We start from the raw sequence: 25,668 nt of genomic DNA on the forward strand, positions 1-25,668 counted from the left end.
CTGCAGGTTAGGGCCTACCCGGGCTCTGTAGCCACGAAGGCTGTGGAGCCACACAACTGCCCTGAAACAAGGAAGAACCAGGGCACTCACTCATACACACGTTCACACCAGAGTTTATCACAGTGCCTCCCCCACTCCGGGAAGGTCCCTAACTGGTGGGTGCCTCCCCACTCTGGGAAGGTCCCTAACTGGTGGGTGTCTCCCCCACTCTGGGAAGGTCTCTAACTGGTGTTCTTCTTACTGAAGACCATAGGAGGTGATGAAGCTCCTCTTCCATTTGGAGACAGGACCTGACTGGGTTCAGTGCCCCAGGGTCCTGCCTGATCCTATGGCCATTCCTAGTGAGTTGGTCCATCTCTCCAATGAGTCTGGTCGGGGCCTGGCCATCCAGAGAATTGGAGCACTGGTCCAAAAGAGAACCCGGAATACTGTCAGGTGGCGCGCCTCCTCATTCGTCTCGGAGCTCCTTCGCTCTGACTCAGCCAAGCCACCGGTCCGGCGGCTCAAGGGGCCGGCGTGGTTGGAATCTTGCTGGGGCCTCCAGAAGTGTTGCAGAAATCGGTCCATCTAGGAACCAAGCACCACACTTGGAGGGTTGGAGAACTCAGGTTTATTAAGCCGGTGGCACCAGACGAGCTAACGTTCCAAAGTTCTGGGCCCAGGGTGAGCTTTACTTTTATAGTGCACATGTTTGCAGAGCATGGAAGGTTCCAAACAGAAACTTACAAGAGCAGGTGCAGAACATTCCATTTTTTAGCAAAACATCTTAAAATTACATTGAATTGTTAGGTCATCCTGTTTTTCTGTTTTCCTCAGCACAGCAAGCATATTTCACAAAAGCAAAACAAGCATGGAGTTGCTTTTAGCTGAGTGTAAGTTTCTAACTTTCCTCTTCAATTGGAGTTCCTTAAAGTTCGCTCCTCTCTCCCCTTTTCTTTCCCACTAGGAGCTCTCTTCTACATAGGTGGCTTCAGTTATCACCCATAAGCAAGTGGCTCTAAACCTTGACACTCCTCTGAACCCCAGCTATATATCTAGATGCCAGTCTTTCACCTCCTCTTGTTGTCTTGAAACTACTCATTATCTCTTTATTTCAGTGTCCCTCATTCAGTGAATGGCATACCAGCTCATTTAGTTGTGCATGCCGAAAACTGAGGAGTTCTTTGCACACACACCTCCACACATATCTAATTGATAATTTGATTTTGTATCTACTCAGTATCTCTGGAGTTATCTAAACCTAAGTTTAAATCCTAGTTATGCCCCAGCTGTATGATCTTGGCAAGTTACTAGGCAGGCTAAATATCTCCCAGCTTCTTTAATATTTCACTCATTTGACATGGTTTTGTGTTTCATTAGTTTCTTTGTTGGAAATATAATCCTTACTGTTTCACTGAAAGGAAAACCTGTATTTGAGACCTTAAAGTTAAAAAGATATTTTAAGGTGATCAAATGGTAATATGTCTATTTGAATGTAATACAGTTTGTATCATTTAAATACAGTTGCAGTTGTGGTTGGATAATCCAAAGATTCAGCTGACATTTGAGGCTACCCTGCAACAGTTAGAAGCGCCTTACAACAGTAAGTAGTAAGTTCAATAGGGCTGGTTTTGAACTGAATTGTGAAAATCGACACTTCCTTCTAGAAGCTCATGGTTCCTTGATAATGAATTTTCATACATATTTTCATGTTATTTCATCATGTATGATGCAAAAATGAGCCTTGTAGCAAAACTGTTTTGTGTATGCATAATTATTTTTCTGATTTTTAATTGTATCAACAGGTGGGTGAGTTCAAGAGATTGCTAATAATTTCTCCAGACCTGTGTTCCAGCTTTAATCCATGGAGTACTTTGGTGGCATTCAGTTGGCTGTCTCTCTGGCTTTGTTATTTCCCACTTGCCACCAAACAGTCTTGTAAAGTTTTTGCCATAGTAAATGAGCATAATACTATTTTTAAAAGGGTTGGTTTTGTCTTTCATTTCATCTGTAATGGGATATCATTCTTAAAAATTCGAAATTGTGTGATATGCATTTTGGGCTTACCATAGAGGCTAAGAGTTCTAAGAATCACTTTTCTAAAGGAGTCACGTGACTTGAAGCTTATGGAAGAGATGATGAACAAATGAACTTCACGATGAACAAATAGAAGAAGAGTTAGAGTTTTCCATTTAAGTGCTAAAAAGATAAACATGTTTTTTAAATTCATTTTTCTGTAGGTGATACTGTGCTTGTCCACCGAGTTCACAGTTACCTAGAGCGTCATGGTCTTATCAACTTTGGCATCTATAAGAGGATAAAGCCCCTCCCAAGTAAGGACCTGGGCAATGAATTTGACGGTTTTAAATTAGATTCCAGGAGGGTTTTAGCATTTTATTTTGATTTCTAAATCCATATTTGGATTCAAAAATATTCCCAAATTTATCTTCTTACAAGTCAAATTTAAAGTAAAATCTCTTTGTAAATGTGAATTTCCCATAATTTCTGGTTTCATAAATACTTGGTAAAAGGTAATGAATTTCCAATTTAAGAAAAAATAATTTAAAAAAATTAATTAAAAATGAAAAAAGTCCATTATGAAAAGTAGGAAGTTTGTTTTCTCTCATTGACCAGTTCTTTAATGCAGTGTTAAAGGTTGCATTTTTATTTTTTTTAAATGCTATTTATCCCTTTCATGGAGTCTGATAATGTCTGCCAGGAATCAAAAGATAGGGATATTTTGAGAGTTAATATATCTATCTGTTTATTTATAATACATTTATATTTATGCTTTAGTAATTTTTCAAAAAAGGAAACTAAAGATTGCAGGAGTAGAGCTTAAAGAAAATAGCTTTAAGAATCAATTAGTTGGGACTTCCCTGGTGGTGCAGTGGTTAAGAATCCGCCTGCCAGTGCAAAGGGACACAGGTTCGAGCCCTGCTCCGGGATGATCCCACATGCCACGGAGCAACTAATAAGCTCATGTGCCACAACTACTGAAGCCTGCTCGCCTAGAGCCCATGCTCTGCAACAAGAGAAGCCACCACAATGAGAAGCCCAAGCACCACAACAAAGAGTAGCCCCCACTCTCCACAACTAGAGAAAGCATGTACACAGCAGTGAAGACCCAACACAGCCAATAAATTAATTAATTAATTTAAAAAAGGAGAGAATTAGGTGGTTGACTGTTCAAATTGTCCTAGTGTAATTGTGAGGTAAATATGGGAGATTATTCATAATAAATTAATCGATGATCACAGACACTGAAGCACATGAAAAGTAATGAGAAAGTAAATTTTAAAGGATTTCATTTATAGATTTTCATCATTGAATTGAAGTTTATGTTTCAGATGTTTGCTAATTTGTATTCATATAGTTTTCATATTTTGAAAATAACTGCCTGAATTGTTTATTTTGAGACATCATCACATGTTAAGAACCTAGAAATTTCTTGATTAAAAAAGGCAAAAACTCTTAAACCTACAACAAAGTATTTAATATCTGTTCATTTTTTAATTTTAGCTAAGAAGACAGGAAAGGTAATCATTATAGGCTCTGGGGTCTCAGGCTTGGCAGCAGCTCGTCAGTTACAAAGTTTCGGAATGGATGTCACACTTCTGGAAGCCAGGGTAAGAATTTTCTTTTGGGTTTAGAAGCCCAACTTAATGGAAATGTGGTAAGGAAATTGTGTTGCAAATTAAGAAATCATACAAATTGAACTAAACTAAACTGATTTAAATAATACTCATAGCATTTTGATAGTGTTAGCTACATTGGATAAAACATTTTTGACAGTAAAACTTTGAAAAGTGCTCAGTGAATATTTAGAGTTTATAAATAATCCATATAGCCCTTTGATGTATATTTTCAGGTCATTGTTTCTTGCAAATTAACTTTCAGTTTGGGGGCTTTCTTGAATATACCCTTTGTGGGATGCAGTTATTTTTAGTGGTGGGACAAAGTGAATTGTATTCTGTTTGATAGTAAAGGGAAAGGAGTTGCTTCTCAAGCAGCAGCCATCTTTTATAGCCTGGTGAAGCCAAGATATTGGCTCTTTATCATTAGTCCTAGAGAGAAATGGAAACAAAGAGGACGGGAATGATGGCACAGAGTGGAAAAAAAGAACATCCTATTAGGATGTTACTATTCATATCATTTTCATGAGTAATTTTTGAGATTTAATTATCTTTCAGTGGCTTAAAGACCTCCCTGGACGTCTACTGTTTAAAAAAACAAAAAACAAACAACAACAACAAAAAAACAATTCTCATGTAACAAGCAATCTAAAATTTTATAAAAAAGCTTTCAAAATGTTTTGTGCAGTGCAATCTAAATTGCTTTTTACAAATTGCTAATTTTTTAAAATGTTCTTTTCAAATAGAGTATGGGGAAATCAAAATTAAATAATTCCTGATAGTCTTACTAAAAATAATATTTTATTCATTAATTCAGAAAACATTTGTGTGCCCTCTGTATCCTGTGTACTAAGAAACAGTAAGGAATAATGGGATCATTATGATTCCTACCCAGGTGTACAAGGTTTTTTTATTTTGCTTTTTTCATTTGTTTGTTTGGAGTTTACAGAGTACTGTCATGTAATCCATGACTGAGGTATCACTGCAACTCAGTAAGATTTCCCTATATTTGAAAATCTCTAGTCAGCAAAGATAACACTTGGGCCTGTGTAGAAATGAGAGGTATTGTCAGCAGTTCACGCTCAGGAGACGCTCTGCCGGTGGGCATGGTGCTGCACTGGAGAGGCATTTGTCAGAGAAGTCATCTATCAAATCGTTCACAGCTGGCTTTGACACTTGGAGGGGCAAGAGTCAGAACATGGTAGTAGAAAAATGGCCTTAAAAGTATGGGAATCTGTGAAGAGATATTTTCTGCGCGGCTGTCCCTTGCTCAGCATGTGTAATAGGTGGTGTTAGAGACATTGGGATAGGGAGCTAGTAGTACCTGTAACTAAATATGTCTTCTGGCTGTCAGATTGTTTCCCACCTCACATTACTTCATTCTGTTCCTTTTATATGTCATTCGTTGCCTACCACTCCCTCAAATAGTTAAACTTAATTTGCTGTTTGTGCTCACATTGTACTCCATGTAAACTTCTAAGTACACCTTCCTTTTTAAGTTATCAAAGAGGCCTGAATTGGTACCTTGCCAGGTTATTAGAGTAAACTAGAATCAATGATTTTAGCCATTGAATTTCTGAAAAACAGGATCGTGTGGGTGGACGAGTTGCTACATTTCGCAAAGGAAACTATGTAGCTGATCTTGGAGCCATGGTAGTAACAGGTCTTGGTAAGTAGTTCTTAGTTTTGTGCTGTAATGCAAGGTCTGAGACTCATACAATTGTTCAGTCTTATATTTTAAAGCCATAGATGCAGGTTTAAAATGTATTGGTTAGGGGACTTCCTTGGTGGTCCAGTGGTTAAGAATCTATCTCCCAGTGCAGGGGATGTGGGTTCGATCCTTGGTCAGGGATCTAAGATCTCACTTGCAGCTAAGCCGACACTGAGTAGCCCCCGCACCACAGCTAAAGAGAAGCCTGTGAGCCACAATGAAAAATCCTGTGTGCCGCAACTAAAATCCAATGCAGCCATAAATAAATAAATATTTAAAAATACATATATATATATAGGTTAGGATACTGTTGTTAGTGTTAGTGAGAGGTAAATTGACAGTCTTCACATAAATATGAGCATAATTTGAAATGCACATAGATTTTGACCCAGCAGATCCAGTTCTAGGAAGTTATCCTAAGAAAATAGATAGGTGGACCATATTGAGTTCAAAACATTTTCAGTGTGGCATAGCAGAATGTTAGAAACCACAGATTAGAAGATTAAATTATTATACAATAAGAACTATACAGCCACTAAAAATTATGTAGCTCCATATTAACATGAAATTATGTCCACAATTTATTGTAAATTGAAAAAAGATTACACAACAGTGCATACGTTATGATCCTTTTGTATGTATATGTATGTAAATTTATGCACATAAAATCTAGAAGGATCTGTAATGTAATTTTTGGTAATAGATAATGTTTTGCTTTCTTCTTTATGCTTAACTTATATATTTTACTTTGGGCATTTTTTGGATATATAATTCACGTACCCTAAGCTTTGATATTTTAAATTTTGAATAAAAATATTTTTGCTTTGAGGTTTTTGTTCTCTTTTCATAGGTATGTTGAATTTAATTGTTGGAGTTTTTTCTAGGAGGGAATCCCATGGCTGTGGTTAGCAAACAAGTAAATATGGAACTGGCCAAGATCAAGCAAAAATGCCCACTTTATGAAGCTAATGGACAAGCTGTAAGTTGATGACAAACAACTTTTCACAATTTCTTTGGTTCAGTTGAAAACAATTTTGGGGAAATATGTGGATGAATATACACACATGAACTGAGGGTAGAAATGATGTGACGTTATTCTGATTGTTTCTTAACTCTGAGCTATATAGGAAGGGGTTATACATGCCTGTTTAGGCATTTATCTTTAACTACTTAATGAAAGTTAGGCCAGCTAGGTGGTTAATTTTTTTATTTGGCTATGGCCACCTACCCTGTGAGACCTGTGGAATTGACACCTGATTCTTCATTTCTTTGTATTGTGCCTCTCTTCATGTGCTTTAGCGTCACGTGCTCTTTATGATTTAAGTTTCATGTTCATAGGGTCAAGTTTTTGATGGGCTAATAGCAAAATGCTAGTACTAAACTAATGCTTAGGTAGGTTAAAGTATTTGTTGGTCAGAGGCATAGGAGCTTCCTGTGGTTGGTATGGCAGTAGCGTGGAAGTGATGTTCAGAATGGGAGAGTGAGAGTGTTTTAACAACTATGTGATAGATTAAGTCAGTCCTAATTTTTAGGGATCTGTGAAATTCAAAAGTTTGTGCTCAGCAGAAGTTTTGCCAACTCCCCTGTTAGAGTGAGGGAGTCTACAATTCTCAGGATATATAAACACATTATCATCTTTGTATTTTAAGGAAGGGAAGGTTTGCTATGTATATGGCAGTTTAGCTACTGTTATTAAAAGTGGTAAGATTCCAACTCTGGAATTTTGTGTGATAGATCCCATGGGACATCCTCACCTTTTCCTATCTACCTTTAGGATTTATGGGGTTCATATCAGAGAAGTACAAACTTTTAGGGAATGCTTTGGTTCCTATCCCCACCATTCTGGATCCAGATTTCCTCCCAGGGCTTTCTTTGAGGTCAGGGGAAAGGATGGGCAGCCTTCTGGCAAAATAAACAAAATAGAAAGGAAAAGGATGAAGTAGAGGTTAATTGAACAGATCTATAAACCTTTACTCTGCAGAGATCTATAAAAGATAAAGAGATGAATAAGACAGTCCCTGCCATTTAAGACCCCACAGCCTGGTGGGACTTGTACACAAATAATTATCTTTCCCCAACTTTATTATAGAAATATTCAAACATATGCAAAAGTAGACAGTACTATCATGGACTCCCATTTTTCCAGTCTTGTTTCATCTATCCAGTCTTGTTGAGATCAGGAGAAGCGACATGACCAGATAGGTGTTTTAGGTAGATAGACAGTAATTTAGAGAATTGAATTGAGGAAGCAGGGTCTCTGAAGTAGATACTATATTAGTCCTCAGGAAGTAGTGGAATCCAAAGCAAAGACTATCGCTGATCTTTGAGACACTGTCTTTTTCTTTAGACTTTCCTGAATGTAGAGCAGGTTCATTTAATCTTTCTAACAGTAAAAAGTGAGATTTTTTCCAAGTAGAGATATCCAGAGAAATTGTCTGCTTTCTTGGTATAAGCTGTAAAACATTTTTAAAAATATTTGTTTCTAAATAACATACCAGTGTGGCCTACAGCCAGCTGCCAATCCATGAACTAATTGTTGGTTACTGTTATGGGATGAGATAAATACCCTGCGCCAGAATGTAGATAAACAGCATCATTTAACCACGATGTTAGTTCAGATGATGACTTTTTTGGTAGCGAGACTTTGTCAGTGAAAGAAGTGGTGCATTAGTTTATGTTCTGGCATAAGCTCCTTATCTCACCAGGACCAGCCCTTTGAGTAGCATTGTAGTAAACAGTTGTTAAGCTGGTATGTGGTTTTCAGCATTTTGTTGTCATTCAACTCTGATCTTTATAGGATTTTTCTCAGTTGGTTTGTTTGTATTTGGTGAAGCAACCAAATGGTAAGGAGGATTCTTTAGGCATTCTCAAATTTGGGAAAAAATTCTTCACAGCTTTGAGTCCTGCTTGCCTTAAATTAGTTAATCAAACGTAAGAAGACATATTGATGTTTCTGAATCTTGCTGTTCCCAGTAGTCTAGCTCAGAGTAGGAATGAACAACTGTTAACCAGTAGACTGGCTTTTGGCTTATATGACAAGTACTAAGAGCTTATAGCCAAATGAATTTACATTTGTAATCACAGATATGGTTCATGGCTTTAGACATCTAAGGAACAACTCAGTCGGTTGCTTCATTATCCCATTTTGAGGGGAAGAATCTAAAGTGCACACGTATGTTTGCCTGAGGTCATTATTGTCAATGAGTTGTAGGGCCAGGGTCCCTTGTCTGATGTTCCAGCTTTAATGCCCACACTTGTTCTGTTCTGCCTAGCTGATGGTTCAGAGAAGTTGGGGGCAGGGGTGAGTGTGCAGTTCTAACTGCCAGTGAGACTGCATCAGCTGAGTCTCCTTCTCAGAGAGCTTTCTTTTAATAGCTGTTCTAAGGAGGCCCACCTAGAGTGATGGTATTCACTCAGCCATTGATTTTTCTTTAATAAACTGTTGAACGAAATGGGATGTGTTCCTCCATTCTCTGTTGATGACCTCAGCGGAAAAGAGGGTGATTTGATGGTTCTGTTGTTAGTACATAGAAATTAATTCTTTTATCCTGTACAAGGCCAGCAGTTAACTCAGAGTTATAAATATCACTTGTACTATTGTCTTAAGGATATATCACCATGCTCAGCCATTTTGCTGCTATAGGGAAAAAAATCATGTAGTAAGGAGGTTTTCGTTTTGTTACCTTGTTATTGCTTTAATCATCATCACAAGAATCCCTGAAAAAGTTTGCCTCTCTGTTCTCTCTGGTCCTGCACTGGCAGCTAGGATGTTGAGCTTCTGTGTTTATTTTTGACAGGGGCAGCTTATTTTATGGCTTTGATTGACTAGAACAAGGGCTTTCTAATTTGGTTCTAATATAGGACAGTCTTATAAATAGAAGTATCTTCCAAGCCTATAAAAACAATCAGAGCTAATAAAGCTGCTACCTTCAGATTAACTGATGATGGAGTTATACTCGGAATTATTCTGTAATGTTTTAAATCGGTACTGATAAGGTTGGGAAATAGGGTAATTCATATTTCAGGAGCATTTTGGGAGTCACCAGTGAGAGGACTGAAAACATGAGTTGGTGGGGGAGATGAGAGAAATGACTCTGAGTGTTTTCTGCATCTCCTGTACACTAGCTAGTAATTCGGGGGCTTTAGGTTCTAGTTTTGTGTTTAGCTTTTTTTGAGTGATAAAAAGGTGAATCTTAAGTGAATGAGGGTGAGAGAGAGACTGTGTGTGTGTGTGTGTGCATGCATGCGTGTATTGTTATCAAGTGAGATGCAAAGACTCAGTAACTACATGGGGAAAAAGATCCTGATTCTCTCCTTGGGCATGGCTTAACCGTTATGAGGGAGAAAGATAACACTTGAAAGGTAACACATGCCAGGCCTATTACAGATATCATTGATTGGGTACACTCAGTACCTATCATAACTTAGCAGGTTTCCACTTGTATTCATATAGAGTGGTGCTTAGTTTATTATACTTTCGACACAGGCATCTTGGCCTTTTCAGGTTTCATCTTCCTTTTCGGAAACATCTTAGGTATCTTTAAGGCAGTCTTTCTCTACCCTTTAAAATCATGACTGCCAATCCCTGCTTTTTATAAATGTAAAATTCTCATGCCTTTAATGTTTTTGAAGTTACAAAATAGTTATTTTTCCCTCAAATATAGCTACAATATTGACTTTGCTTTTCCAAACTATATTAACTTATTCATTTAACAAGAATTTACTGAGCACCTCTACTATGTGCTAGAAATTGCACTCCTTAGACATGCCCTACATGGCTTAGTCCATGCTCTAGGAAAGTCAGTTATTTCCATCCCTTAAAGGATCCCTTATGAGGTAAAAGAAGGGGAGGGAGGCAACAATCTCCATTTCTAGAATCAAATTGAATTTTATTTGGATTAAGGATATACTTGTTGTCCTTATTCTCCCTTTAGGGTTAATAGCAATATCTCATTTCCCGTAGCTATTTGGGAATCTGAGTTAGAAGCTCCTCAGATGTAGATTTCTTCTTCCACGATTTACCAAAGGAACTAATCTTTTGTTTTATTGTAATTCTCAAAGTGCATGGAAATGGGAGAGGTGGAGATTGACTGTGGCCTCTTTTGGCCAGATTTGGCCATTACAACTTTTTTCAGTGTGTGATTCTTCCTGAGGATTTCTCTGGCTAAATCTCAGAACTTTGAATACCTGGAACCTAGGTGCACTTAACTCCATTTTTGCTCTGCTGCTAGAGAACTTATGCAGACTGGAAGCATGACAGATGGGCAATGTTTTTGAAGCCCTACCGAGCTTGTGATGATAGGGTGCAACCCAGAGGTAGAACCAAGGATAGCTGTCCTTCCTTTGAGATAACTTCTTGCAGGATCAGGAAGTTGCTTGGCTTTCCCGAAATTTATTCTGCATGAGCTAGTCACACAGGCTCCCCCACCTCTGACCATGTTCAGGGATGTTCCATATAATCTACTGGACCAAAACGATCAGGATTATACCCCCGTTTGAGGAGTGAGACTCACCAAAGTTTTAGTCTTGAAGGAACCATTTATTTGGAGCCTTTCATAGAGAAATAAATGGTTTTGAAAAATCATAAAATCTGTTTCAAGCAGTAGCCTTTTTGTTTGCTTCTTTGCTAGAAAACTGTATCAAAGGTCCTTTCCTGAAAGACTGCTGCTTAGTTTGTTGTTACATGTTGTCACTGTGTTGTAATATAGAAATCCAGCTGCCATAAGACATGGTGCTTAACCCTTGGTAATCATTTGCTGTGTTACTTTCTCAGGATGCAATTTAAGAATCTAGAAGAGAATGCTTAGGTTAAACTAAAATTATTGCAACTTGTATTTAGAGATTACCAGTATTTCCACATCCTTTCATAATTATTTTGGAACTGAGTCCAAGGGTTCTCACAAAAGGGAAAGAAATGACCTGAAATAGATATTTAGGGAGTGCTTAGGGTAGTCAGTTGCTGAAGTTCTTTTCATTGTCTGAGTGCATCAACTAGAATATATATAACTAGCTTAATTTTAGAAACAGATTCAAAGTTTAAATACATCAAAGTCACATTTTGGTTTTCTTCCGGTCAGTATTGGTGTCCTAATGGACAAATAATTTATTTACTATTTTCCAAATACTTCTTTAATTTCAAAGTGGAATTTTAAAATTAATGGGGAAAAAAATCCAGGTTTCTAAGCTATCCCTAGTCTCACTGACAACATTGCTATAACTGCTTAACTAGCAAAAAATGGTTGGGGCCTGACTGCCGACTGGAGCCCCGAGTTAGAGAGGTGTACTGGAGATGCAGTCTTGTCATTCTGGTGTCAGATGTGGCAGTGATCTTTTGGTTTGGTGTTTGTTTTGTTGTTGTTCTTGTTACTGTTCTGTGTTTTTCTTTTTCTCTTTTATTGAATTTTGCTTTATTCTTCTCTGCTTTCTGACACCATCTCCCTTTACCACACCCACCCCTACCCCCTATCCCCTACCAAAATTGCTTTTCTTTTGACCATTTCTATGCCTTGACTTTCTCATTTTAGTCTCTGTACAGTCTTTTCCTTATTTCTCTGGTGGTTGCAGCTTCTGAGCTAACAATGCTTCTGTCATGCTGTGTGTTTAAAGCCTTGATTTTACTGCTGTCTTACAAAACTAAACTTGACGTGGCTGTTGGGCTGTTATTTACAGTTTATTTCTCTCTCTGCTGCACTGGTTAAAAGGACACTGTCAAGGTATTTTTTTCATAATTTTTCAAATCATTTTCCTCACTGTTTACAATAACCCATTAAAAGCTTGAAACTTAAATCTTTCCCTTCCAAAGATCCTCTCCATCATACATTCACACTGGTTTGTTGTTGTAGAGTTGCACCTGTATGTTGGGCTGGTGCCATTTGAGTTTTTGTCATTGAAAGCGCATGTAAGAAGTTTTTTGTGGGGGGTGTGGGTGGACTAAAGGGGAAAGTGTAATGAATCACGTGGGCTGCTCAGCAAACAGAGGGAAGAAACAAAAGGTCAAATTTGGTCCCTCTAACCTTGACAGTGTCCCTTTAAATATTTCTTTACCACACACCCTGGACCCCAGTTACTGAGCCTTTGAGTGCTGCATACTTTTTCAGTAAGAACTTCCCTATGTGACTGTCACCCTAGCTGCAAAGATTAAAGCTTGTCTAAAGCAAGCCATCCAGTTGACACTGGAAGAGCTTTAATCTATACCATTTGCACACTTGTGTATTGGCACTTTCTGCCCGATTGTAGAGGCATATGTGATCTGGTCCCTCTTGCTGCTATAGCATCCTCTTGCTAGGCATTGTAGAAACCACATGTAGAAATATCACCATTTGTACTCTGGGAAAAGCAGTCATTCACATTGCATCTGTGATCAGTTGAGATCTCATAACTATGTAGATTTCATACTGAAAATGTAATTGTTTCCCTTTTAAAGGAGCACCAAAGTTAGAGTTTTTAGAACCATCTTCTGTAACATTATTGTGGGAATTAACACCAAGCAGAATTTCAGTATTGCTTTGAGCTGTTCTGTATATGACCATCATATACAGAATATATGTAACTGATGGGAAAGTAAATGAAATTCCTGACAAGAAGGTCACTTCCATCAGCTCTGATAGCTGTGTAGTCAGAACAAGTAGGGATGTCACCAGAATTCCTTTCTTTGGCCGTGGAGTTGAATGGGTAGGTCAGATGTGTACCATCCTGATATATAAATGGCACCAAGCATCCAAAGCCTGATTCACTGGATTCACTGCCTTATTCTCAACATATACCAGAAGATTCTCAGGGGTTTCTGTTTCTTAGGCTAAGGGGAATTCTCTAATTCATAAAGATTTCCTGATCTCTCCCATGTGTGATCTTTTAGAACTTGATACTTTAAAGTATTATTTCAGGTGAATTAGTTCTAGTGTCTTGTCATAATTCACAGTTCCAAAGGAGAATTGCAGTCCTTTCCCCTTTGTTTTGGTGCAGATGATACTGCTCACCATATTCTTCTTGCTGTACCATGGCTCATCTGATAGAGTTACTTCTGTGACTTACCAGTGAAGGGGCAGAGGCTAGTGCTTCAAAATCTTCTGTTTAATTGGGAAGGGCAAAAATGAAGGGGTTTCAGATGAGAAATGGAGTTTTACTGTGATGATCTTGTACATAATAGTTACCTCTAATTGTAAAAGATCATTCTTCCTCAGCCTTAGTGAGTATTAGAACTTACTTTCATGTTTTGTTTTTTTGTTGCCAATTTTAGGGTGATTGTAAAGTGAAATTCCAAATTTTGAATCCCGTTTCCCAGTTGATGCCTAGTTTATTATGGCAAGAGATGCTTGCCTTAGACATACCTTTTCCTTCTCACTATTCCCTTGACTTCAGCAATAGGATTGCAGATACAGTTTACTTTGGGGCTGAATTAAGGAGTAGCAGAGGGATTTGTGTTGGCTAACTGATAGTATCACTAGGCAGGGGCACAGCAGGGATTATGAGAATGGTCTTGCAACTTGATGATCTGGTTTGCAATCTGCTTTTTTCCTCCACAGTAGTGAGCCAGACCTGGTACCTCAGTCACTCATAGTCTAAGAGCATTGGACACTCAACTCTGAACTTAATTGGTGCCATAAAACACTCTTACTTTGAGAAAGAATTAAGATGCTATTGTGTTCTTATTAATAGCTGTGAATTTCACTTCTCTCTTCCCTACTTCTCCCTGAAATTGTCATCTTTGAGGGGAAGCAGATACCTTGGGCTTCTTATTTTTTCATCCTGTCCTTATTCTGGAAGGTGCTCAGGTGTGTTGACATAGTCTTTGTCCTCTGGGACTTCTCCAGCGTGTTGTCTGCATGTTAACCCAGCTTATCTCAGTGCATGTCACCTCCAGGGCACCTTGTGCTCCACATGACTTCACTCAGCACCAGTGTGAATCCTGTGACTATTAATAGAGGTGGAGTCCCAGGTCTGAGGGCAAAATCATGAGAATAGGAAAGTATCTGGGCTGAAACATTTCATATCTCATTTAATGGAATTGACCACTTCATAGAAAAGACAGTTTGAATCATTGTCCTCAAAGGTTTCCCCTTTGAGATACATATTTTGAACTTTTAAACTGTAGAACATTTGTGTTTTCATGGATGGTTATGTTTAGTCTTGTAAGGACCAACTCTGCCATACTTCGAATTTTCAGGTTCCTAAAGAGAAAGATGAAATGGTAGAGCAAGAGTTTAACCGGTTGCTAGAAGCTACATCTTACCTTAGTCATCAACTAGACTTCAATGTCCTCAATAATAAGCCTGTGTCCCTTGGCCAGGCCTTGGAAGTTGTCATTCAGTAAGTACTTTGATACTGCTTATTGTGTTGTGGATTCTGTTTATAGATTTGCTATTTAATGTTTTAAGTTTTCATCAAGTCTTATTTTAGCTAATTTTCAGTTATTTTCATGTGAAATAGTTAAATCCAAAGGTAAAGCTATTTAAAATAATTACATGATCCTTAAGGTGCTCTCAATTGTAAAATTCCACGTCTTTTATGGTATTGAATTAACCGTATCTAACATAGCCTAGAAAATAATTTGCCACCAGCCAACTTTCTTACTCCAAAGTATTAGAAATTTTAAAAGGCCTTGGTGCAACCAGATATTTTTGATGGGCACCTGTCTTATGCAGCAAGGCTGGCTCTGTGGCCAGAGCATACATATTGTCTCTTCAGGTTACAAGAAAAGCATGTCAAAGATGAGCAGATTGAACATTGGAAGAAGATAGTGAAAACTCAGGAAGAATTGAAAGAACTTCTTAATAAGGTGAAATTCTATATTTTTTTCATAGCCAAAGATGCATCAGTAGGGGAAAAAGGCCTTTAATTTAGAAATTTTTAAAGCATTTCTGATTGTTTTCTCCATGGGAGAGAAAGTCTGCACAGCTCATTATTGTTAAGAAAATAATGACTAGCAAAAGGCACTGTTTTATCTGTCAGTCTTTTGGTATGGCATTGTTAGTAAATTGTTGCTGGGGGAAATAAATCTTTCCTGTGTCAGGTTGCCTTTGACTGTTGCAAAGCTGACCTAGTGCCCTCTGCTGAAGTCTAGGATGAGAGGGAGATCAGCTGTGCTGGGGTCAAATTCCCACTGATGAAGATATCATGTCAACTGCCAGGACCGTAATTCATTGGCATAATTATTTCACTTGAGGTGCCAATATGGGGATATTCCCCAGTGGTACCTATGAGGAGGCCCTTGTTTATGCCACCTTCCAGAGCCCCAGCTCCAGACTGGGAAACCATTTGTTTCTCTTCGTCCTGCCAGCTGCAAACTTGGGAGCTTTATAACACAAAATCTGGGTGCATCTTGTGACTGGACTCTTGCCTCACTCTCTCACTGTGCCTCATTTTTTCATCTTGTCAAATGAAGAGGTCTCTGGCACACCTTTTTCATGGATTGCAGTATGGCTAAAGTGAGAAGAGTGGCTAGAAAATGGCCAGCTGATGTGGAGGTCCCAGTCTCAAGCTTTAGCCTTTACCCTAGTCTTGTGTAGTACCATAAGAAACCTGAAAAAACTAACATTGGGAATGGTTCCTTAAGGTTCTTGTGTGATGATTTGACAGTTTGTTTTTCCTGGTAGTTAAATTAATTTTTCATTAAGTATATATTTTTATTAATGGGACACTCCTAGTTCCCCCATTTGTTTTGGAAGACCTAGCCAATGGTGTTTATCTGATAGTGGTGTGATACTTCTGTGTTGAGCCATATAGGATTTTTTCCTGTTTTGAAATGTTGTGATTTGGAAGAGGTATTTAAGAATTTCTTAGACCTTGCAGTGTAACGCTGTTTTGGTATAATAGCAGTTTGGTGGGCGAGCCAAAGTATATGCTTTGGCAAAGTTACTGTTTGGAATGGTAAATTTGTATTTTTCCCTCTTAGATGGTAAATTTAAAAGAGAAAATTAAAGAACTCCATCAGCAATACAAAGAAGCATCTGAAGTCAAGCCACCCAGAGATATCACTGCTGAGTTCTTAGTGAAGAGCAAACACAGGGATCTAACTGCCCTATGCAAGGTATGGTATACATACATGCCTCAGTGATTTCCTTGGAATCCTAAGAAATAGTATAGATCCAGGAAACTTTGGAAAAGAGAGAGCCACTAGCTAATCACAGGTGCCTGTAGTAGGAAGAGGGTTTGGTACACAGGAGCTGTGGGGACTTAATGGGTTAATTTTGTCTGCTTTTTCGGCAGAGTCCCCACCTTGTTTTCACAGTGTCATCCTTTAGTTTACCTAGTCTCAGTTTAGCCCTCTGCCACAATTTAGAATAACGATAATGAACATGGACTTCAGAGTTGTTGGAATCAAACTGTCTGGTTTAAATCCCTAGCTTAGTATCGCCTAGCCATGTGACCTTAAACTCCTTAGTCACCTCATCCGTGACTTGGTGTTAGTACTACCTCACTTGCAGGGGGTCTAAAGTGCTTATTTCATGCTAGGGACACAGTTAATGCACCGGAAATGGTACTCCCTATTCTTTTTCATCCTTACTGTGCAGCATACTAATATGTTTCTTCATTTCCTCCTTCTGTATCCTTCCCCACACACCCCACCACCCCCACTTCCCTCAGTCTTAATTCCAGGCTAATATTGTAACTTGTCTCCAAGAACAACCGTCCCTGAGCCCTGACTCAGCCTGCGGCTAAGGCACACTTGTAGATTGACCTGAACAGGGATGTGGTCCAGGCCTTACGCTTTGTGGTAACTAGGTGGGTCTCTGACTCATCAAGATCAACCCAGTTCTCTTAATTTTATCAGGAATATGATGAATTAGCTGAAACACAAGGAAAACTAGAAGAAAAACTTCAGGAATTGGAAGCCAATCCCCCAAGGTAAGGAAAACACAAACTCTCAGAAAAAGGTAGCTTTTACTGTTCCTTTTGTTAGATTTAGAAGGAAAATTACAAAGTGCCCTGGACTTTTACGTTCATTCAATGTATTGTGAATTGTTTAATGAATGGAAGATATCTTTGTGCATAGGACTACTTGTCAGGTTCCTTAATCTTCTAATCTTATATTTTAATGTGTAAGAGTGTCTTGGATACTTGAATCTAGGTCTCTTTTTTAAAAGCCTTTTCCCGTAAGATTTGATATATGAATGAAAATTGTCTTTGAGTGGGATAGAAGGTGGTATTGCTTTAAATTCTCATAATTCTGGGGACTAGGAAAGTATTACACTTTCTCCATTGGATTTTCGACAGTGAATGCTTATATGGTGACAATGTGCTCCATGTTGCATCCAGCCTCCACATACATCTGCTCTTTTCTGTAGTCAGGGATGCTACCCATTCTTGTTAAAAAAAAAAAAAAAAAAAAAGTTCATGCTTTATTCAAAATATGAAACATAAAAATTTAAAACAAGTACGTTTTTATGAGTATAATGCAAGGTAACAGTATAAAGACTTTTTTTTCCTTCAGATTTTTTTTTTCTGAATTACAGTCAGCCCTTTGCTTTATGTTGTAAGCTTGGCACTGTTCTAGGTGCCAGGAATAAAGGGTTTAATAAGACAGATACGGTCCTGCTTTTTGACTTAGAATTTCTTCACGTAAGGAAGGCATAGTCCCACTGAGATCATCCACATCAGCCCACTGAGAATAGTAGTATTGCACTTTAATAATCCTGTGCTCCTTTGTTCTCATTTTGCAGTGATGTATATCTCTCATCAAGGGACAGACAAATACTTGATTGGCATTTTGCAAATCTTGAATTTGCTAATGCCACACCTCTCTCTACACTCTCCCTTAAACATTGGGATCAGGTAAAATTCCCTTATCGTGTATTTTGTTGCACATGTCTTTGAGAGGGCTCCTAAGAGAAACTGTTAATTTGTGTGTTTTTAAACAGCTTTATTAAAATATAATTTATACACAATAAAACTCACCTGTTTTAAGTGAGCAGTTTGATGTTTTGCAAAACTTACATAGTCATGAACCACCACCACATTTAAGATATAGAACATTTCTGTTGTCCTGAAAAGTTCTCTCTTGCCCCTTTGCAGTCAGTCCCCAGCCCTCCTACTCCTGATTTGCTTTCTGTCACTATAGTTTAGCTTTTTCTAGAATTACATGTAAATTGAACCATACAGTATATAATCATACAGTATATAGTCTTTTGTGTGACTTTTTTCATTTTTAGTTTCATTGTTGTTGTGTATATCAGTAGTTTGTTTCTTTTTGTTGTTTAGTAACATTCGTATCCATTGTATGGATATGGCACAGAATGTGTCCGTTCACTGGTACATTGACGGATATCTAGGTTTCGTTTTTGGCTATAAGTGAGTGAAGCTACTGTGAACGTTCATGTATTTCTCTCGGGTAAATATCTAGAAGTAAAATTGTTGGGTCTGTGGGAAGTAGATTTTTAACTTTATAAGAAACTTCCAAATTGTTTTCCAAATCGTATTCTTATCAGCAGTGTATGCAGGTTCTGCACCAACACTTGGTATTGCCAGTTTTTAAATTTTTAAACATTTTAATGGTTGTATAGTAGCTTTTCATTGTGGTTTTAATGTGCATTTTTGTGATTACTAATAATGTGAAGCATCTTTTCATATGCTTATTGGCCATTCATACATCAATTATTTGGTGAAAAATCTGTTCAGATCTTTTGCCTATTTAAAAAAATCTACTATCACATTATACTCCAATATAAAATAAACCAACTATACTCCAATATAAAATAAAAAGTTAAAAAAAATTTTAAATAAAATAAAATTTAAAAATCTAGTTGTTTATCCTCTTGTAAGAGTTCATTATGTTCTTTAAATTCTGGATACAGTTCCTTTGTCAAATTTGTGTTTTGGAAATACTTTCTTCCAGTCTACACCTTGCATTTTCATTTTCTAAGTGATATCTTTCAAAGAGCAAAAGTTTTTAATTTTATGAGGTCCTATTTATCAGCTCTTTCTTTTAGGCTTTGTGCTTTTTGTATCCTGAAAAATCTTTGTCTAAACTGGGACTGCAAAGATTTTCTCATGTTTTCTTCCTGAAATTCTGTGAAATTAGTTCTTATGTTAGGTCTATGACCCATTTTGTGTATAATGAGAAGTAAGGGCAGTGTTCATATTTTTCCATATGGTTGTCTAATTAACTATTCTAGAACCATCTTTTTTCTTTCTTTTGGCACTTTTGTTGAAAATCAGTTCTTCCATTGAATATCTGTCTATCCGTATGCCACGATCACACTGTCTTGATTACTGTTGCTTTATAAAAGTACATCTTGAAATCAGGTCGTGTAAGTTCTCCACCTCTGTTCATTTTTAAATGTTTTGAATCTTTTAGATCTTCTGTAAAATTTTAGAATCAGCTTATCAGTTTCTACAAAAAATGCCTTCTGGGATTATCTTAACAATAGTGAGTCTTCTAATCCTTGAACATGGTATATCTCTCAATTTATTTAGGTTTTCTTTAATTTATCTCAGCAGTATTTTATAGTTCTCAGTGTACCGGCCTTATACATCTTTTGTTAAATTATTCTTAAGTGTTTTCAATGTGATTTACTCTTGAACTGGTGAGAAATCACAGGGTTTCTTAGATGTTGAATGAACCAATCTCTAAATCTGAGACTTGGCCAGATTTAAGATTGTATAGAAGTAAATATTACATTTTACTTACATATTTTCATTTTCATTATATCTTCTCCTAGTAAAATTATTTTGACTTCTTCATCTTTAGATTGTCTCCGGGTAGCCTTTATAATTCGAATTATGGCAAGGATTGAACTTGTTAGTGGTACACATCTTGCAGAATTTCCAGTTTTTTTATGGCTTTTCATGTAAATACTAAGTTACTTCTCTCCTAATCACTGATCTGTCATTTGAAGTTTCAATCTGTATTCATTTGTAATCATATTAAATTTTGAATGTTGGTGATGTGAGCTGATTCATATGGGGAAGAGATGAGTCAGTCACTAAGTAGAGAGAGTTTTGCTGCCTACCCAGTATATTTTTATCTAGTTCCTAAGAATTGCAGTATGTTTTCCCCAGTAGTTTCATGAAATTAGAAATATCAACTAACCTTCAAAAGTTTCTTTATCTGGAAAATTTTTCAGTAAATTCAAAGACATGAAACCATTTTGGGGATTCTTCCAGGCCAAATCTTGGCTTCTGTACTCTGTGGAGAGTCTTTATAATCTTAGATTGCCTTCGTCTAGTTTGACCAACGTTAGTTTTGGAAGTCTTCCTCAGCTTTAAAACCTGTAAGTTTAAAGCATAAAAACTGATTTTGCTGTTATGTAGAAGAAAATGTAATTAGGATGGTGACTCTGTTATCTTACCAAATCTATAGTGCATGCAAAAGCCAAATAGATTTTTATGGTATCATCTGAATTTACTGAATCAGCTTCCTTTCCTCTCCTGCCCCCCATGGGTAGTCTGGACTTGGTGGTGTAGGGCTGTGATGATAAAAAGTCTCTCTTAGGAAAAAAGAAACTGCCCTAATCTTACTGCCCAGAGATAGCCGTTAGTGACATTTTGACATTTTTTTCCCTTTTCCCTTTGGTTTCCTAGGGAGCTGTAGTTGAAGACTGAGTGATTATTCTTTAATTTCTGTCTTAGAATATTGACTTTCCACAAGCTGGTGTTTTTTCAGTGTTATTTTATAAGACTCAATATAAATGGCATAAGTTAGATTAAGAAAGCATGAAAATGTGTCCTTTTCTGTCCTCTTTAGGATGATGACTTTGAGTTTACTGGCAGCCACCTAACAGTGAGGAATGGCTACTCATGTGTGCCTGTGGCTTTAGCAGAAGGCCTGGACATTAAGCTGAATACGGCAGTTCGGCAGGTTCGCTACACAGCTTCAGGTATGTCTTTACTGGTAAGATAAATATCTCACTCTGAAACACGGTACTGATCTTTTGTTGACTTTGATCTACAAAAAAAATATTAGATACATTTCCTGATAAACTTATAAATGTCTTATAAACTATGATTCCTGAGTATAAAATTTTGCATTTACGAAAGTATTGAGCCTGCAGAGCCTTTAGAGGCTCTAACCCCATCGTAGTATAAACCAGAAAATTGGGGCAATTTTTAGAGTCTCCAGTTAATGCATGAATTAGTTTGGTATTATAATAACAGCCAGGGAATTTGAATCCAATTTTGCTGAGTATATTCTTAAATACCAGGATTTGGACCACTAGGCTCCAGTGGGACCCACCCCCTTGTATTTTACCATCTGCATCTTGGTCTTTGGCTTTTCCTGTTCAGGTGGCCTAACTGCTTAGGCTGGTTTCTCGTTTTGGGAGCAGTCTTGCTGATAAGTTGACTTCAGAAATGGAATTGCCCTGTGATTCCTATGGCAGTGAGCTTTGTGCTCATTATTGCTGTTTTCAGGGTCCATTTCATGTGGAGTGCAGAGAGCCTGTCATCCACCCACCTTTGGAATTAATAGTCTTGAACTCCTTACGAAAGATAGTTGCCCCCCCTCTCTAAGGGTCATGACTAGTGGAGTTGTGGCCACCAATCGTGCCTTCCATGGCCCCTTATCTAGAGTTGCTGAGATCACCACAGATGTTTTTTTTTACAGCCAGTGAAACAGTTTTCCATTTAATTTTCCCTTCAGAGGCAGCTTCTAGCTGGTGGTGTGGAGAAGATCTGCAAGCCTTTAGCCATTTGCAGGCAGGTGGAGAACAGTGAGATGAGCTTTTGTATCATTTTCCCTAGTTCTGTGGCCACAGAAAATGGGCACATATGAAGCTCTCATACTTATTTTGAGCTATTTATGTATTTTTTGGAAATTACATAAAAAGGCATTCCTTGAAGAAAAATTGAACACAAAGGAGGGAAGATTACATTGACCTACTTTGAGTATCTTTTCTGTGATCATCTTTGAGCTCATTCACATCCTGGAAAGCTGAGCATCACAGTTTATTCTCAAGAACAGCATGCTCTCTGGTTTTAGGCTGCATCCCTTAGATCTGCACCACAATTTTCTGGTGTCATTCTTCTCTTGGTCCTTATCGAGCACCTAACCTCAGTGGAGAGGTATTGGTTCTATTTGGATAGGCATTTTACTCTTAATTTTGGTCTAAATTTACTTAACTTTGGTAAATGATAAGGTCCTATTATTAGTCCAAAAGATCACCACTCAGGAAGGTGGGATAGTATGGTCGAGGTTGCTGAAATTGACTGTTGGGTTTGAATCCTGGTACCTGTTACCTGTATGGCCTTAGACAAGTTACTTCACCTCTGCCTCAGTTTTCTTTTATAAAAAATGAGTAGAACTGACTTCATAGACTTGCAGTAAGAATTAACTGAGGGCTTCCTAGGTGGCACAGTGGTTGAGAATCCACCTGTCAATGCAGGGGACACGGGTTCTATCCCTGCTCCAGGAAGATCCCACATGCCGCAGAGCAACTAAGCCCGTGTGCCACAACTATTGAGCCTGCGCTTTAGAGCCTGTGAGCCACAACTGTTGAGCCCATGTGCTGCAACTACTGAAGCCCACGCACCTAGAGCCCATGCTCCGCAACAAGAGAAGCCACAGCAGTGAGGAGCCCGCACACCACAACGAAGAGCAGCCCCCATTCACTGCAATTAGAAAGGAAGCCCGCACACAGCAAAAAAAAGACCCAACACAGCCAATAAAATAAACAAATAAATAAATAATTTATTTTTAAAAAAAAAGAATTAACTGAGATAGCATGTAGATTCCACTGTGCTTAAGTGTTCAGTGCCCTTGTCAGTGTCATCCTTATAACCAGTGAAGCCTTTCCCCTCTAACCTCTCTAGGATGTGAAGTGATAGCTGTGAACACCCGCTCCACAAGCCAGACTTTTATTTATAAATGTGATGCCGTTCTCTGTACCCTTCCCTTGGGTGTGTTGAAGCAGCAGCCACCAGCTGTTCAGTTTGTGCCACCTCTTCCTGAGTGGAAAACATCTGCGGTCCAAAGGATGGGATTTGGCAACCTTAACAAGGTAACTTGCCCTAGGTACCTCTCTACATACCCGTTGTACAAATACCAGTTACTCAGAGAGGAGAGAGGTTTGCATTTTGTAACACTTTACTGTGCTCTCTGTGATATCAGGGTGAAGCCTGTCAGCTCATTCACTTTAGTACCCAATCATATATAAAGTATCCATGAGGAATGACTTCTGGGGTCAGTTCTCAAACCCAAGCCTACAAAAAGTGTCCTTCTGAGTAGTACATTTATAATAGGGATTTCTAAGCTTATACTGGGAGTAGATTAGAAGAAACTTATTTAATAAAGTCTGAGGAAGAAGTACTTCCTGTTGAGACATGGCTGTGCTTATTAAAGCCATGTTCTCAGTGATGTCACCAGCTCATGTGCTCTTTTGTACCATAGGTTGTGTTGTGTTTTGACCGGGTATTCTGGGATCCAAGTGTCAATTTGTTCGGGCATGTTGGCAGTACAACTGCCAGCAGGGGTGAGCTCTTCCTCTTCTGGAACCTCTATAAAGGTAACTGCTTTCTGGTTTTAATCTTTTTCACATCCTTACAGGAATAGAGAATTAGGAATATTAAACCTGCCTTCAAGGAGCTCACAACCTAGTAGGGGATAAAGTAAGGAGGTGGGCAGCCTCTGAACAGGGCAGTAAGTAGAGGAGTGACAGAGTGAAAGCCCAGGGCACTGCAAAAGGAAACATACAAGCAAAAATCAGCTGAGCCAGGGGGCCAGGCCCAGGCAACCTTGTGTTCCTTATTCTCAGACTTTTGTGTCTGACTTGCCCCTGAATCTTTGATCACTTCCCTTAGAATGTATTTATCAAATTCCTGTTTTACCTTCTTCTGTAATTGGGTTACTCTTTCTTCTATAAAGAGCTTTTTTTTTTTTTAGAAAAAGTACATTTAGATCCTACCCCAGTCCAAGAAAAGGATGTAAGACATTCTCTTTTGCAGCAGTATCAGGAGGCCTGACCTTGACAGTGCAGACACATCAGTTAAGCAGTTTCACTGCCACCATTTCTTTCCATCACTCCTCGCTGCCTGATACTGAAACATCCTTCACGTGGCCAAGGTCACGAACTCCACAGAGGAACCAATTGCTCCCTGAGCACATTGGTTCCAGCAATAGCTGAGTGCTCTTTCTCTTTCCCAATCCAGACCACCGAGTCCTGTCAGGGCAGCCTCGCTCTCTCTCTCAGGCCTCTTTACTTCTTTCCCACTATCCACCTCCCCGTCCAGGCCACTCTTACCTCATACCTGTTCAGTCACCAGTAGCCACTGACCACTGTCCCCGCTTCTTTCTTTTGATGGCTTTTCAGTATCATGGCCATCACGAAGCCTGAATAATCTGGCCCTTCTTTTCTGCTCAGCTTCCTCATTGTCCATCCCCTCCCCAGCCTCCAGGCACACTTGTCTGCTCTCCTGGAAACCTAAAATGCACCATGCTGTCTTCTGTTTTGGGGCCTCTGCGTTGTACTGTGCCCTGGGTGCTTTTATTTTTCTCCATCTCTTCCTTCCCAACGTGGCATACTCTACCCAGCCTTCAGGGCTTGCCGTAAGTGTCACTATTTCAAAAAGACTTTCCAGGGTACATATATCCCCACTGCCTCAAATCTAAATTATGTCCTTGTATTCTTTTCTCTGTATCCTATGTTTTCATAGTTTTTATCACAGTTTGTAATTATCTCTATTATTTTTTGTTGATCTTTAGAGTATATAGTCTAGTTTATAGTTTTTATATCACAGCATCTACTACTGTGCCTATCACATAAGCCTGTTGCACACAGAGTCACGAAATGGGTGAGTAAAGGTGATGATGAGTATGGGACAGGCCTGGGATGACAGCTAAGAGGATGCAGCCCTGATCACGGAGGTGTCTTAAGAAGTCTGTGCCTGAATATAGACACTTGTTAGCAAGGTCTGAAGTTACATCTTCAGGACTTCTGTATTCTGCCAAGTTATAAGCAGTGAAGCACATGAGTCACACATCACTCACTGTGGTTTGCCAGCTTCTTTCTGGGGATAGGACTCAAGTTGCTGGCTCAGAAACGTCTCTAGCATGAGTGGTGCATATCTGTCTCTGTTGGTCAAACAGCCAAGAATAATGTGGGGACCTGATAAGGAGGTACTTCAGAAAAGGCTGTAGGAAAACCCTGGAATTGTCCTTTCTTTTTCTCTAGCTCCAATACTGTTGGCACTAGTGGCAGGAGAAGCTGCTGGCATCATGGAAAACATAAGTGATGATGTGATTGTTGGCCGATGCCTGGCCATTCTCAAAGGGATTTTTGGTAGCAGTGCAGTGCCCCAGGTAAGTAAGTGGGCAGGAGCAGGCAGGGATCTGGGCTTTAGACTAAAGCAGGATTTGACATATCTCAAGTTGCAGCATAGATTCTTGGTCAGGACAGTTGCAGCCAGAATTGT

The 25,668-nt window shown here is 38.7% G+C and overlaps 1 protein-coding gene across 4 annotated transcripts in view; it reads left to right on the forward strand.

Annotated features, from left to right (window-relative positions):
- KDM1A (lysine demethylase 1A) overlaps positions 1-25,668 on the forward strand; it is a 77,029-nt gene that overhangs the window by 37,496 nt on the left and 13,865 nt on the right. For all 4 annotated transcript variants that reach the window (XM_057699350.1, XM_057699360.1, XM_057699368.1 and 1 more), the window contains 14 exons: positions 1,504-1,582; positions 2,220-2,312; positions 3,502-3,608; positions 5,202-5,283; positions 6,210-6,304; positions 14,489-14,631; positions 15,010-15,100; positions 16,217-16,351; positions 17,096-17,169; positions 17,985-18,096; positions 21,008-21,140; positions 23,071-23,258; positions 23,648-23,762; positions 25,428-25,555. In XM_057699350.1, coding sequence (XP_057555333.1) covers positions 1,504-1,582; positions 2,220-2,312; positions 3,502-3,608; positions 5,202-5,283; positions 6,210-6,304; positions 14,489-14,631; positions 15,010-15,100; positions 16,217-16,351; positions 17,096-17,169; positions 17,985-18,096; positions 21,008-21,140; positions 23,071-23,258; positions 23,648-23,762; positions 25,428-25,555 — 1,575 coding nt within the window. The remainder of the gene's footprint in view (positions 1-1,503; positions 1,583-2,219; positions 2,313-3,501; positions 3,609-5,201; positions 5,284-6,209; positions 6,305-14,488; positions 14,632-15,009; positions 15,101-16,216; positions 16,352-17,095; positions 17,170-17,984; positions 18,097-21,007; positions 21,141-23,070; positions 23,259-23,647; positions 23,763-25,427; positions 25,556-25,668) is intronic.

This window comes from Hippopotamus amphibius, chromosome 1 (genome assembly GCF_030028045.1).
Source record: "Hippopotamus amphibius kiboko isolate mHipAmp2 chromosome 1, mHipAmp2.hap2, whole genome shotgun sequence".
Lineage (NCBI taxonomy): Eukaryota > Metazoa > Chordata > Mammalia > Artiodactyla > Hippopotamidae > Hippopotamus > Hippopotamus amphibius.